General features: G+C 44.9%; 1 protein-coding gene across 1 annotated transcript; it reads right to left on the bottom strand.

The window, feature by feature from the left end:
• Positions 1 to 539: 539 nt before the first annotated feature.
• Positions 540 to 12114, bottom strand: mcf2b (MCF.2 cell line derived transforming sequence b). The gene is made up of 26 exons (XM_076101633.1): positions 12064 to 12114; positions 10384 to 10518; positions 10020 to 10136; positions 9583 to 9732; positions 9343 to 9467; positions 9053 to 9167; positions 8833 to 8952; positions 8382 to 8573; positions 7821 to 8012; positions 7573 to 7744; positions 7180 to 7268; positions 6785 to 6885; positions 6544 to 6610; positions 6337 to 6452; positions 6169 to 6238; positions 5966 to 6058; positions 5724 to 5816; positions 5048 to 5173; positions 4621 to 4836; positions 4310 to 4402; positions 4101 to 4179; positions 3938 to 3983; positions 1561 to 1733; positions 1259 to 1374; positions 763 to 875; positions 540 to 621 (listed from the first exon to the last, which is right to left on the bottom strand). The coding sequence occupies exons 1-26, from the start codon at positions 12112 to 12114 to the stop codon at positions 540 to 542; spliced, it is 3042 nt and encodes a 1013-aa protein (XP_075957748.1).
• Positions 12115 to 12734: the final 620 nt, after the last annotated feature.

The raw sequence follows: 12734 nt of genomic DNA, 5'->3' as shown, positions 1-12734 counted from the left end.
TGGGGTAAGCATGGCGACATGCATAGTGACGTAGCTGGCTGCTGTAAGAATAAGGTTTGAATTCATTGAAAACAATGACACCACAAAGTAAAGCTATTTTCTATAACTGACCGTTTTATACAAAAAGAAGCCACGCTAATTAGCTGAGCTGTTTGGCACATGAACATTAATGATATGTTAATAGCCATACGCATGATTTTGGTCATACTTCATAAGAAAATAGAAATGATAAAACTTGTCCAATAAAAGTTCAACGTCTTCTGTTATAACTCCAAGTCCAGATAATCTACTGCTGGAAAAGAGAGATAAAGGAAACAAGGTCCCACATATGTGCTTTGCATTGTTACGGTCTTCTGAGGTCCATTCTGAATTGTACAGCCTTCTGAGGGTGACGATGTCACAGTAGTTGGAAGAGTACAATGTGCAGTTGATGTGCTTCAATCTGATGAACATCTCTGCAGTGTCACGTGTCCCTTTTTGATCAGGTAGTTGATGGAGTCTGTGTGGGTGTGTCATCTATCCTCTGTTCTGATTGGCTCTTAGCAGGTCTCTCCCAGAATCCTGTTCAGGTCCTCAGGTAGAACACGGCCTTCTTCCCCACGACTTACATTCCTCACCATCCTGCGATTCCACACGTAAACACAACAGGGATGCATAAAAAGTGACTATTTTACCATAAATTACATTTTTTTTCAGGTTTGTTCGCAACTCAATTCAAGATTGTGTGCAATAAACATTTCTGAAACAAATAGCCTATTTTACCACATTCCCGACATTTCCTCATGCAGCAGCTGGATGACATCACCGCAGTTAAAGATGATGTCATCAGTGCTGGCCATGCTGCTCTCTACCATGACCCTGTACCTGCCCGCCACCTGGACCAGAAGAGAAGACAAGAACAACGCAGGAGAATGGCACATTTTGATACTTTTCCACATGCACAGCAGTCCTAAATCTATATCGAATACAGGTTCCATTGCCATCCAACTGGCCAATTGTTTGCCCAAGTGCCAAGTGTTTGCCCACCAAGCTGTTGGTCATCAGTGCCACCCAGTTGAGGGAGGCGGCAGATCGGTAGATGAGTCGAGCTCTCCGGGCTTCAGGCAGGACCTGTAGCCTTGGTGTCGCCAACCAATAGCACTCGTTGTCGTCTGTAAGTAGCTGTTATAGCCGCAAGGCTGAGTGTTCATATATTCCCCCCGTAGACTAAACAACAGATCACTTCTCCAGTATTGTGTTATGACTAATAAACTCTCACCAGGGGGGCCGGCTGATCCTCCTCGTCTGAGTCCGATAAGTTGGAGAGGTCTGTAGCTGCACCCCAGTCCTCCAGACCCTCACAGATGGCCACTGAGTGGGCAGGAACAGGCCAAGCTGCAGGTGACAAGATGGCTGAGATGTCAAAGTTAAAGTTGAGAGGTATCATTTAACGTCTGTCCAAAGAAAGAAGGACCAGAAAGAGCAAAAGGTTTTCAAAAGAAAATGTGTAATTACTGTACGTACTAAAATGTTATAAAGTCATGTGTTCTATTTTGTGAATAATCTGTCTCAGCGACTCACTGCGTCGAGGTGAGTGAACTACGGGTTCCGTGTGGGCGGGGCTTGTGTATATTGACTCCTCCCCCCGTAGCCTGTGGGAGTAACTCGTCGCCGAGGAGCTGTGAGGAAAAGGGAGACACGCTGAGCAGCCTCCCACCGACGCTCCGCCCCACGACACACACATCTCTGATGCACTAAACCGCATCACCATGGGAACAAGACACGACCACAACAAACGAAAAACAAACAAACAACAACAACAACAACATCCACGGTGTCACAAAACGAGCTCATTCGCATTCTGTAAATTAAAACAGCATTCCATTAAGTTCACAATCACATATATTCGAGATCGCTGCAATATATGGAAGTATTACTTTGAGTACACAGTATTCTGCACACATACAAGGCCTTCATTCAATAGCATTTGCAAATAATTCACAGTGTGACTTTAAGTAGTAGGCCTATAGTTTGTACCACATAGTCCAATGTAAGAAAACCAAGACAAACACAGAAACATGTTTAAAAGTCACTGTGTCTCAATATGTTAAAGCCTACACATCTGCTAATTGAAGTACAAACCATTGAAATAAAATAGGACTAGAACGGACATTCCCATTTAAATCAATGAAGAAGGATGGTTAGAGTGGCGGCCATTTCTAACGATCCATCCGCCTCACTCCTCGGCGCTACGGAGAAGGACAAGCTAACTAGCCAGCCATCTGTCTCCGCAGATCTCTCTCCTAAGCGAGCTGCAAGAACGCTTTACGGCCAATTGACAAGTCTTGTCACCATGAAAACTAACAACAATCATCGCCGTTTTCTTTTGTACTATTGAAATGACCACAGATATTCCAATCCTATTCTATTTCTATGGTCGAAAGACTTCAATTACTTACAAATGCTAAGTGACCGCACCTCGGTCGTGTAACAAAGAGACATTCATAGTATCTTATCCTGCATCTGTTAGTAACAATCAAAAATCCCACAAAACATTCTCTGAATACGATTATCCCATGCTCATATACTTTGACAACTGAACTGTGAGTCTTTGTGAGTGTATCCACTTTCAGGATATGGCTGGCATGAGGAAAAGACCAAAACCAACATGTGTTAGTCTATCTCTCCGTGCTTTCTGACTTCCCTTGTCCCAAGCTACGGAAGATGCAAATCTTTAAAAATGCGCCACAAAGATGCAGTTCACGATTCCAAAAGGCTCTGTAATTCCCTGAAACAGCTGGGCCCTGTAGTTCTTGACAAACGTTTCTCAATCAGTAAGTAAGAGTGCATTTTTTTGGGGACTAATTTTAGCTGCGGATTAATTCACAATCGATGCGCTAGTGTATGTGGGATTGACTAAATAGAAAGCAGTGTGCCCTTGTTCATGGTGATGAAGGAACATGTCAGCAAGTGCAACAGTGCAACTTATTGATGTATTTTTAATTGTTTTTGGACAATGGAGCTATATGGCACAAAGGAATGAGCTATATCAGGCTTTGGCTACACAAAACAATAGTTGTTAGAGGGATCAGTGGAGTGTTGGTTTTGATCTTCTCATTTTCATTTGACCGAATAATTTCCCTACACAATGATAACTGTGAAGCTCAGAAGACTTCACCATTCATCAAATGTATGAGATGCTAGCATGCTATCAGTAAACGGAACATTAGTTTCTCCTACAAAAACACAAACACACATCCATTTTGACACTTTCCTTGAGAACCAGTGCTTTCAATGACTAGCAAGCATCCGAGCAACGTCTTGGGAAACCTTGGATAGTGTTCCAACAATTTTCTCTGACTTAAACTTTGTCAGTTTTCTCTTAAGCATACAAAATGTACACTCAACACACATGTTTCTTATTTACTCACCCTGTGACTGACACACACTAAAGAGCTGTTGAAGCAGCCTGGTAAGGTGTTGATTGCAATGGTATAGAATTTGGGTCTTTGCAGTTGATACGGTGTATAGCGCTCTCCATGGTGCTGAAATTCAGACGCGTGGCATTTCAGCACCACGGACAGTGTTAAAGCCATCTGCAGGACGTGGCAACGTATAGTCATGAAAACCAGTTCTCAAGGGTAATGAAAAAGATCCTGATACATCACAGACGCACACTGCACACATACAAACTCATCCAATACCTTGAACACACTGCATACATATTATCATGATGGATTGGGTGGCAGGTGGGTGAAATTGAGGGGTTATTTCAGAAATTGAATTTATATCATGAACACTATAGGTGAGAGAAGTCTTTTCCTTAATGTATCAAGTTGTAAATCAATTTCTGAATTGAAACTGGATTAAAAGTGAGTTGACCCATCCCCACCACTGCACATCAGGAGGTCATAAACTGACACAGAGGACGAATAGGATGCCATGCAGAGAGAATCACCTGTCAGAGAGGGTGTTGTCCGAAAGTTGAAGGGAAGGAGTCTCATCTGAGAAAAGGAGAAGAGACAGAAGACACAGACATATTGCCAGAGCTGAGTACAAGTTAAAAATAAAATAAAATCAGGCTTTTCAAAGAAAGAAGGAAACATGTGAGTAATAGAAACCTTGACACATTTTCCGCTGGTTGGTGAGAATTTTTCGGATCTCTGTCAGCCAGGCAACTTTGACCTCCAGTGTGGGAGCCTAGACAAACACACACACACACACACACACACACACACACACATAGGGACCATAACCACAAGAGAGGTTAAGGTACACACACTGAAACACAAAATAAGAGATAGAAAATAGAAATCAAAAGATCAAATACCTGAACTATGTACACTACTTCTCTGCCACTGTACCAGATTTCAAATTTCTTCACATCTCCTTTCACATTTTCTGTGATTCCTACTGCACTCATCTACAGAAAGAAAGAAAAGTAACTACATTTCCCGATCAGCTGTCATCCTTACTGACTCTACATTTATTATACCATGTTCACCAATAATATGCAGTACAATTCAACAAGAAGACACGGTAAGCTTCATAAAAGGAGGATTTATTGCAGGGCTGTTGAATTGGATTTCATTGGATGTAGCTAGGTGTACCTAATGAAGTGAGTTTATTATATATTGTTACTCTGAGGCAGGATTTGAAGCTGTAGAAGGGTGTCCTCTCGTGAGTGTCCTCGTCTCTGCGCTTGCAGAAGAGCAGGGCAAGTTCATAGAGGAAGAGATGCCTCTGCATGGGTTTGAACCTGGCCAGCTCCTTCATTCGCACCGCTGCCCTCTTATGGCTGATCCACACACTGAAGCCTCCCTGCATCACCACTCGGCCCAGCTGGCTGAGGTCCCCCTGGGACAGACAGGTGAACGGAGAAGAAGTAGATGTACTGAACCAACATGTGAGACATTTTATTTTCTGAGCAGACTGGAGCACAAAATGAAATGATTTAATAGTTATATTTAATTAATGCCTGAGGTAGAAGAGAATAAAACAATGGGAAATAAGATAACACAATCTAATTGTCCACTCTATCTTATCTTTTGATTTGACTGGTTGGTACCTGGTATCCAGTGATGGCTATCTGATGCATGGAGTCGTTGACAGACTTCAGCAGCTCCAGCATGGAGTCCAGAGCCTGCTGGAGTTCACAGCGGTGTCGCTCCTCCCTACAGTGCTTCAACAGCTCCTGACCCAGGACAGAGACACAGGATGACAGGTCAGTGCTTTTTCAGTTTAACTAATGTAGTCTACAGGCATGGACGTTGTCAATATGTCTCTGTGCCCGTTTTAAAATAAGTTTTCTCATCTGTCTTTAGCAGTGTGTATGCTATGCTGTTGGTATAAATGTCTTGATTGCTTGGCTCTCTGTGGCATCGGCCCTTTGTCCAGCTGATTGCAGTCCACCAATTTGATCCAGAGTGAAATATCGCAACTATTGGATTTATCACCATGACATTTGGTTCAGACATTCATGTGTCCGCCAAGATGAACTGCAATAACTTCTGTTGTCCCTTAACTTTTCGATAAACTCAGATGGTAAACAAGGTGAACATGTTAGCATGCTGATGTTAGTATTTAGCTAGCATGACTGCAGACTCTTCTTCTTGATTTTCTGAAATGATGCACATGTAAACTAAAACAAATTTGCCTTCATGATGGCACCTAAAAACTAAATCTCTTTAACGTGCATGGTGTTGGGTGACGCTCCATCACTGACTGACTCAGATGTACAAAACCTTGAGGAGCAGCTGGTACTTGGTGAGGCGTTGGACTGGTTTTAGGAGGTAAGAGTCCAGACCCAGCTTGTGGTCCAGCTTCTTCTGGCACTCCTGCAGAGTGAGACAGAGAGACTCTGCTGAATGAACAAGGCATAACTGGAGAACATTATTGGGTTCTGAAAATAAGAAACAGCTTTACAAGCAAACAATCTCAAGATCAAGTCTGCTATCAACACTAATCCTAATGACTTTCATACTACCTTGAAGAATGGTGAATCAGAGCACTGTCTCCATAGCAGTTCAGAGCAAGGCTTGTTCTGGCAGTAACGCTCATACACCTGGAACTTCTCTTTCTGCTCACACACACGCACACACACACACACACATACCCACGTACTATTAGATATGTTATGTCATATCACTTCACATAAAGTTCCAGTGTTTCTCCTCATTTGTTCTTTACCCGTTGCAGGAAGCAAGTCCCCACCCTCTCTGGTGTCTCCAGGCAACCCTGCAAATCTTGGAGGAAGATCCTAAACGGAGAGGAAATTGAAAGGAAATTGGATTCGCATGAAAAGACGGGGAGACAGGGACAACTCTGTGACAGCTTGCGTGCGTGTGCATGAGTTGCCTGCTGTGGAACTGGTAAATCTCTGGCATGTTGCCAAAGAGAACGTCCTTCTGGCTGCGTAGAGCTGGAGGAAGAAGATTAGACATGGATGGGTCCTCCATCTCTGCCCTGTAGCCCTGAGGAGAGGAGATAACACCGATCACAGGACCAGAGAACTTGAAAACAGGAATCACAAAATGTCATAAACATAATCTAAAATCAACTCACCAGAAGGACAGAGAGCAGCTCGTCCACATAGATCCTCTCTGTGGCGATCAGTTCCTTCATAATATGGCTGGTAAAAGTGAGAATGAGAGAAAAATTGACAAAAACTGAACAAAACACTATGCTAAAGCGCTATGCACACTGTGACATAGGCAACAAAAGAAGTACAAATACAGTGGAAAATTAGAGTAAAAGGTCAAGCTTTAGGTGAAGGATCATGTGTGACAGGGGAAAGACTGCGTACCGTGTGAGCTGCTCTGGATTGTCTTCTGCCTCTGAATCTGTTTCAGGGGCGGAGCCATACAGACAGCTGCGGTTGCCTTGGAAGTCATGTATCACCTCGATCTGGCACATTAAACACGTTTTTTTTAGCTTGGAGCCGTGGACACATTTGTAACATGGGCATATTTTAATCAATAACATTATGCTGCTAACATTTGATAACACTAAACAAAACAAAACAACCTATCCAATAGTTGTTGAGACATTTCACTCTAAAACACAAATGTGAACCTCATATTGGTGCTACAGTAAACGTCAGTGGATCACCAAAGTCATTAGGATTCATCCTCTAAGGATCATGAATGTGTGTACAAAATTGAATGGCAATCCATCTTACACTCACTCACACACACACACCTTGCGTTGGCTGTTGTTCCTCCTCGCGGCTCTTTTGCCAGGTAGCAAGTCAAAAGAGAACTTGGAGTTCAGGACGTTAAAGTCTACACCTGTGGGGAGAATCACAGAGGCACACAAATTCAACGAGTGATAATGGAGCGAAGAGGAATTGCAAACTAAATACTGCACATGAGATATACAATAGAAAACAAAACGGGGTGCTAAATGTCAAATGCAGTGCAGGCGAGAGAAGTTGGGCTTATAAGGAGCGAAGTTAAGACAACTGTATCATAATAACATCCTAGTCAACGGCAGACAGTAGACAGATTCTAAACCGTGAAAACAAATCCACACTGCAAAAATAAGTGTAAACAGCTATGGGATGAGAAAAGGAGCAGTTGAGGTGGGTCGTACCATGTTTGGGGGAGAAGAGGGGTGACTTGCAGCGCTGCTCAGGTTCAGGCCTGGGGGCCACCAGCTGAATCGGTCTGACTTGTACGTCCGCCAGCTTCCTCAGACACTGCTCTCTGTTTCTGATCATGGACTGCACCACGTTCAGCTTCTCTGTTACCATGTAAATTTGGGACTAGAGAGAAAAGAGGTGCAAGTTGAGCGGAGAAGCGGATCATCTCGAGTGCTGGTGTTCAGTAGCGGTGGGTTACCTGCAGCTGTGGGGTGAGTATGGCTTCAAACTCCAGGCTCAGAATGTCCTGGCTGTTTTTCAGTGCAGATGGCGCCCTCTCTTGGTGAGAGCTCAGGTACTGCAGTGCCTCCTGAGCTCCCTCTCTGGTTTGGAACTTGTCCACCATCTGACTGGCCAGGACGTAGGCGCCATCGTCACACCACCGAAGGGCCTGCGCACACACAAACACAGGACACAACGCAAGAGAACACGTTTTGATCCAGGCACATTTTTGAATGTGATTAAAACAAAGAACAAAGAAAAGGTTCACATGAGGATATTGAACAATTGTCCTTTTAAGACTTTTGCCCCCGTTATGTCAGACATGACACTCAAACAAAACATTAGCTGTCTTTCAGGAGCACAAATCTAAGCTGGATGGATACAGATTTGGTGACATTGCACACCTACATTTGTGAGAATTATGTTGTTTTTGCTGAAACAGAGCATGCACGGTCAACAATGAATTATTCTTTAATGTTTTTGTTTTGCATCAATAATTGTGAGTTTGCATGTGTGTGTGTCGTGGCAGCATTTTTACCCCTTCAAGGCGGAGCAGCAGGTCTCGTGCTCGGGTAAGCGAGGCCCGCTTGGTGCGTACGGCAGTGGTGATGATGTCACAGTGATGTCGCAGCTCGTTGCAGCGCTGGACGATGAGCGCCAGGGCGTAATGGTGGTTGGCGGCCAACTGGTGGCCGTGCAGGATCAGCACCTGGGCATGGCCCATCTCCTCCTGAGCCACAAACACACACTTAAAGGTTTAAACCGAATGCAAGAAGACACTCATGGTTGTCTGTAACAGGAGTGCTGCAGAAATGACAGTTTTTTTGTAGGCCAACCCAGAAGTTAGCATCGTACTGATACGACACTATCAGACCGTCTGACATCAGAGACAACACATGTTATTAGAGCATTTTGCTCTGCTCGGTCTCTTCCTTCAAACAACACCTCAAGCTGAAATTGTGCGCTTGTTGTGTGACTTTGTTCGTGACCTGAGCGCATGTGTCCAGCATCTCCAGGTCCACCAGTAGCTGTTCTGTCTGAACCACCGTGGTTCCCACAGAGGCAATGTCCGTCTCCTGGTCACTGATCCTCTCCAGTGCCTCCTCCATCTACACGTACACAAACACACACACACACACACACACACAGAGTCAATCGTCACAGCAGTGCAACATACACAGCTAATATGACAGACACCAATCATCACACCTGCTGAAAACTCATTTCATAGTGCAGCAGTTGGAGGTACTGGTGCATCTTCAGGTGGTGTTTCTCAAAGAAGCCATCAAACGCCTCCTCCATGTCTTTGAGCTGAGCCAGGAGCCTGAAACACAAGCGACACACAGACGTTCACACAAGCTGTCTGGTTTAATAGGATGTTAGTGTCAGGGTGGGTCTTCTAAATCCGCTCATCTATTCCTCCTTCTCTCACTACTATCTCTACTTTATTTAAAACTTGTCTTGTGCAAAAGATCTTTCTCTAAAGAAGATGTCTGTACCTTTGGACTGTGTCCATGTCTGATTTTAGGTCCCGCTCCTCCTCTACATCTCTCTTAGAGGCTTTGACAGTCGCCAGGTTCGACAGCAGCAGCCTACCTTCTTTCGTCACGCTCCGGATATCGTCCTGAAATAACATGGCAAACAACAAGAAAAGACAAATGAAATTTAAAAAAATTTAAAAAACTGCCAGACACAGAGACACAGAGTGAGAGAGGAAAGTGAGAAGAGCCAGGGGAGACCTTCATCTGTCTGTATCGGTGTGTGTGGGAGTGCAGCAGGAACTCGATGGCATTGGCTTCATCCGGAAGTTCGGTCTCAGATAGCTCTGATCCAAAGCCCTGCAGCAGCTGGGCGATCTCCTTCACTGTCACCGCAAAGGTCTCAATGGCCTGCAGACACACACACACACACACACACACACACACACACACACACACACACACACACATTTCTAATTAAAATGGGTTTTTCAAATTGAGTAGTTTTAGCCAAATACAAGAACAAAAATAAGGCCTGTAAGAAGGGCTCATGATTGTTTTTTTTTAATTTTAGTTGCAAAACCCATTAGGGAAGTTTGCAGCTTGTGCAAACATGGATTTCATTTCTCTTGAACTTGTTTATATTCAACAGCAGCATTCCACGCTCTGGTGAATTGACTGGTATCAGAAGGGTATACCGTGCGGAGGACGATCCAGTCACTTTGGCAGTACTCCACTTTTGCGGTGAAGTCTGTTGTCAGGTGGTTTTCGTCGATGTACCGCAGCAGGTCACCGACTGAACGCAGCATCACCACCTAAAAGCACAGAACCACAAGGCATCCAGAAAGACAACATCATGTTTCAACTTGTGCGTTTGGCAGCATGTAGTTAGAGGAAATAAGAGAAGAGCATCTACTGTTTCTCAAAATGGACAGGAAGAGTGTGTGGGGCGTGGAGTCGAGCTGAGACAGGATTGTGCTGCGTCGGATAAATGAAATAAATATGTTTACGTGAAAAAAAGGAATCATTTTCTCCCATCCCTCAATTTGAACCCCTTCTCACCGGCATCTTTAACAGGAAGTCATCCTGGCTGAAGCGGAAGCCCAGGTCAGTGCTTGAAGACGGACTCGGGGTAGAGCTAAACAAGCCGGTGGGGTGGAGCACCAACACCAAATGCAGATTTCCTGGAAATGAGGTCTGAAAAAGGAAGTGTATGGTATTCAGCTACGTGTTATTAGATGATTAGACGCAGGTTAATAGTGGACTAGAAAAGAGAACAAAGGATGAAAGGTATAGTAATTAAAAATGCATTAGGTGACAATTCACAATCGCTTTTAGACGTGAGGACAGACCATGAATATATTTAGGGGAAATGTCTTAATGTCAGCCAAGCAATGTGCTAAACTGACTTCTGTGGCTGTATCCTCCACCACATCCCCGGATTTGGGCAGAGGAGCACAGGATGAGAGGAGTCGGACAGTCAGTCAGGAGTGTTGACAGTCGTGCGGTCGAGCGAAGCTCAACACAGCATCAGCATCTCTCTGTGTCAATCAGGGAGCAGCTCTCTGACAGTCAGCTCCTCCTTCGACTGACTCTGCTTCTTCGTCACTCTTCTTCCTCATAAAGTGCCTTGCATGCCCTCCCTTTACCGTCTCTATACAAACATTGAGCTATATATTGAGAGTATATATCTCTGTATTGAGCACAGTGGCACAAGGATCAGAAGACGGGGCCGTTGTCTTTTAACTTACTATCTTATTACTTCCAGTTCTGTCCAGCTGAAAGTTCCACAAGCTTGATGACGACTGAGCAGCAACCAAGTGTACCAATTGTGATGACTCTTTCCTCACCTGCTTGCCGTCTTTCTGCCCCATCTCCTCTCCTCTCCTCTCCTCTCCTCTCCTCTCCTCTCCTCTCCTCTCCTCTCCTCTCTTCTCTTCTCTTCTCTTCTCCTCTCCTCTCCTCTCCTCTCCTCTCCTCTCCTCTCTTCTCTTCTCCTCTCAGCCAAAATACCTGCTGTCCACCCCACATTTACTTTGCACTTTGCTCCATTCTATAGTCAACAGACCTGGCAGGGAACGTGCACTGTATCTGCCTTCATGTGTGTTGTAATAATCACATAGCCTTTTAAACTGGAAACTGCTGACCTTGCAACAAATACACACAGCTTTCTCTCCAACTCACTTCGGCCTACCTTTAGCCTTTTGTACCAAAGTCATCCAAGTCATCATTATGAACCTACTCCTGAAGCAGCCATGCTCAATGTTATTGGATGATTGCATTCCACAACTGCATTTAGATTGTGGGCATCAAGTATTTCACACATATTCCCAAATCTGTTACATAAGGGTGCATAACTTGAAAACACTCCACAGTAACTGTCGGCAGACTGCAGTGCCCAAAGCTGATAGAGACACATGCTGTCCTGTATATCTGCAGTTACAGACACACACACACACACACACACACACACACACACACACACACTCAGAACACGTTTGTCATTGCCCTGTCCTGCACACAGCCTCTTGACATTTAACTGCCATCGGACCGGTCTCTTCGCCGACCGGTTTTAAATAGCGGATGCAGTTTGCGCTGTAGGTACTAAGAGCACATCCCCAACCTCTGTGTCGCAGTACTGAACTGTCTTAAGAGCAGCTCGTCTATCTCCCTGCTCCTCTCTCTGCTGCAGTGTCCTCGCCGCCCCGTTTGAAGCCTCCCCACCTCCCGAGCGGAGCTTACCGCGGCTCGGCGCAGACGGGGGAACCCCCGCAGCGGGTTGGACTCGGCCATGGCTTTCGGCGCTTCCCTGTTCCCCTGATCTCCCCGGGCCCGGCAAGTCTGCAGCGGGACGTGGTGTCGGGAGCGAGCAGCCGCAGCGATGGCAAGGTAACCCTCACTGCAGTGTCCGGGCGGGCCGAGCAGCGCGCTGAGTCCTCAGCAGACGCAATTCTCCTCTGGACCAGGAGAGGTGGGATGTGTTTCTCCTACCTGACGTCAAAGCCACAATAAGTGCGTCGCTCCACAGCTGCACAGATGTCCATCTTGTTATTAACGACACTTCAACAGACCTATAAACGATGATTTAATTTGATTTTCATTATGATTTCGTAATATTCATATTTAATGAGTATAACTGCCCTATCTCACACTACTGTAGGATAAGTTGTCTTACCGTTTCCCAACTTGAAGATGACTTTTTCCTCTGTTATGTGTAATTGTTAAACAGAGATATACTCGCTATGAAGCACTGGCCGGACCAGAAGAGAAAGAGAGATAGTAGCTATTGGGTCATCTCCCTGGATCCGCTAGATGGCGCTCGTAACTCATTACGATTATTATGACTCATTATGATTTGATTGTAAACCACCTCTGGATCACCTTTTTGACATAAACGGCAATCATGGTGCAGT

This window comes from Anarhichas minor, unplaced genomic scaffold, assembly GCF_050575085.1.
Source record: "Anarhichas minor isolate MPS153535 unplaced genomic scaffold, ASM5057508v1 ptg000027l, whole genome shotgun sequence".
NCBI classification, from domain to species: Eukaryota; Metazoa; Chordata; class Actinopteri; order Perciformes; family Anarhichadidae; genus Anarhichas; species Anarhichas minor.
Note: the sequence above shows the minus strand (reverse complement) of the source record. Positions and strands in the feature narration are given on the sequence as shown.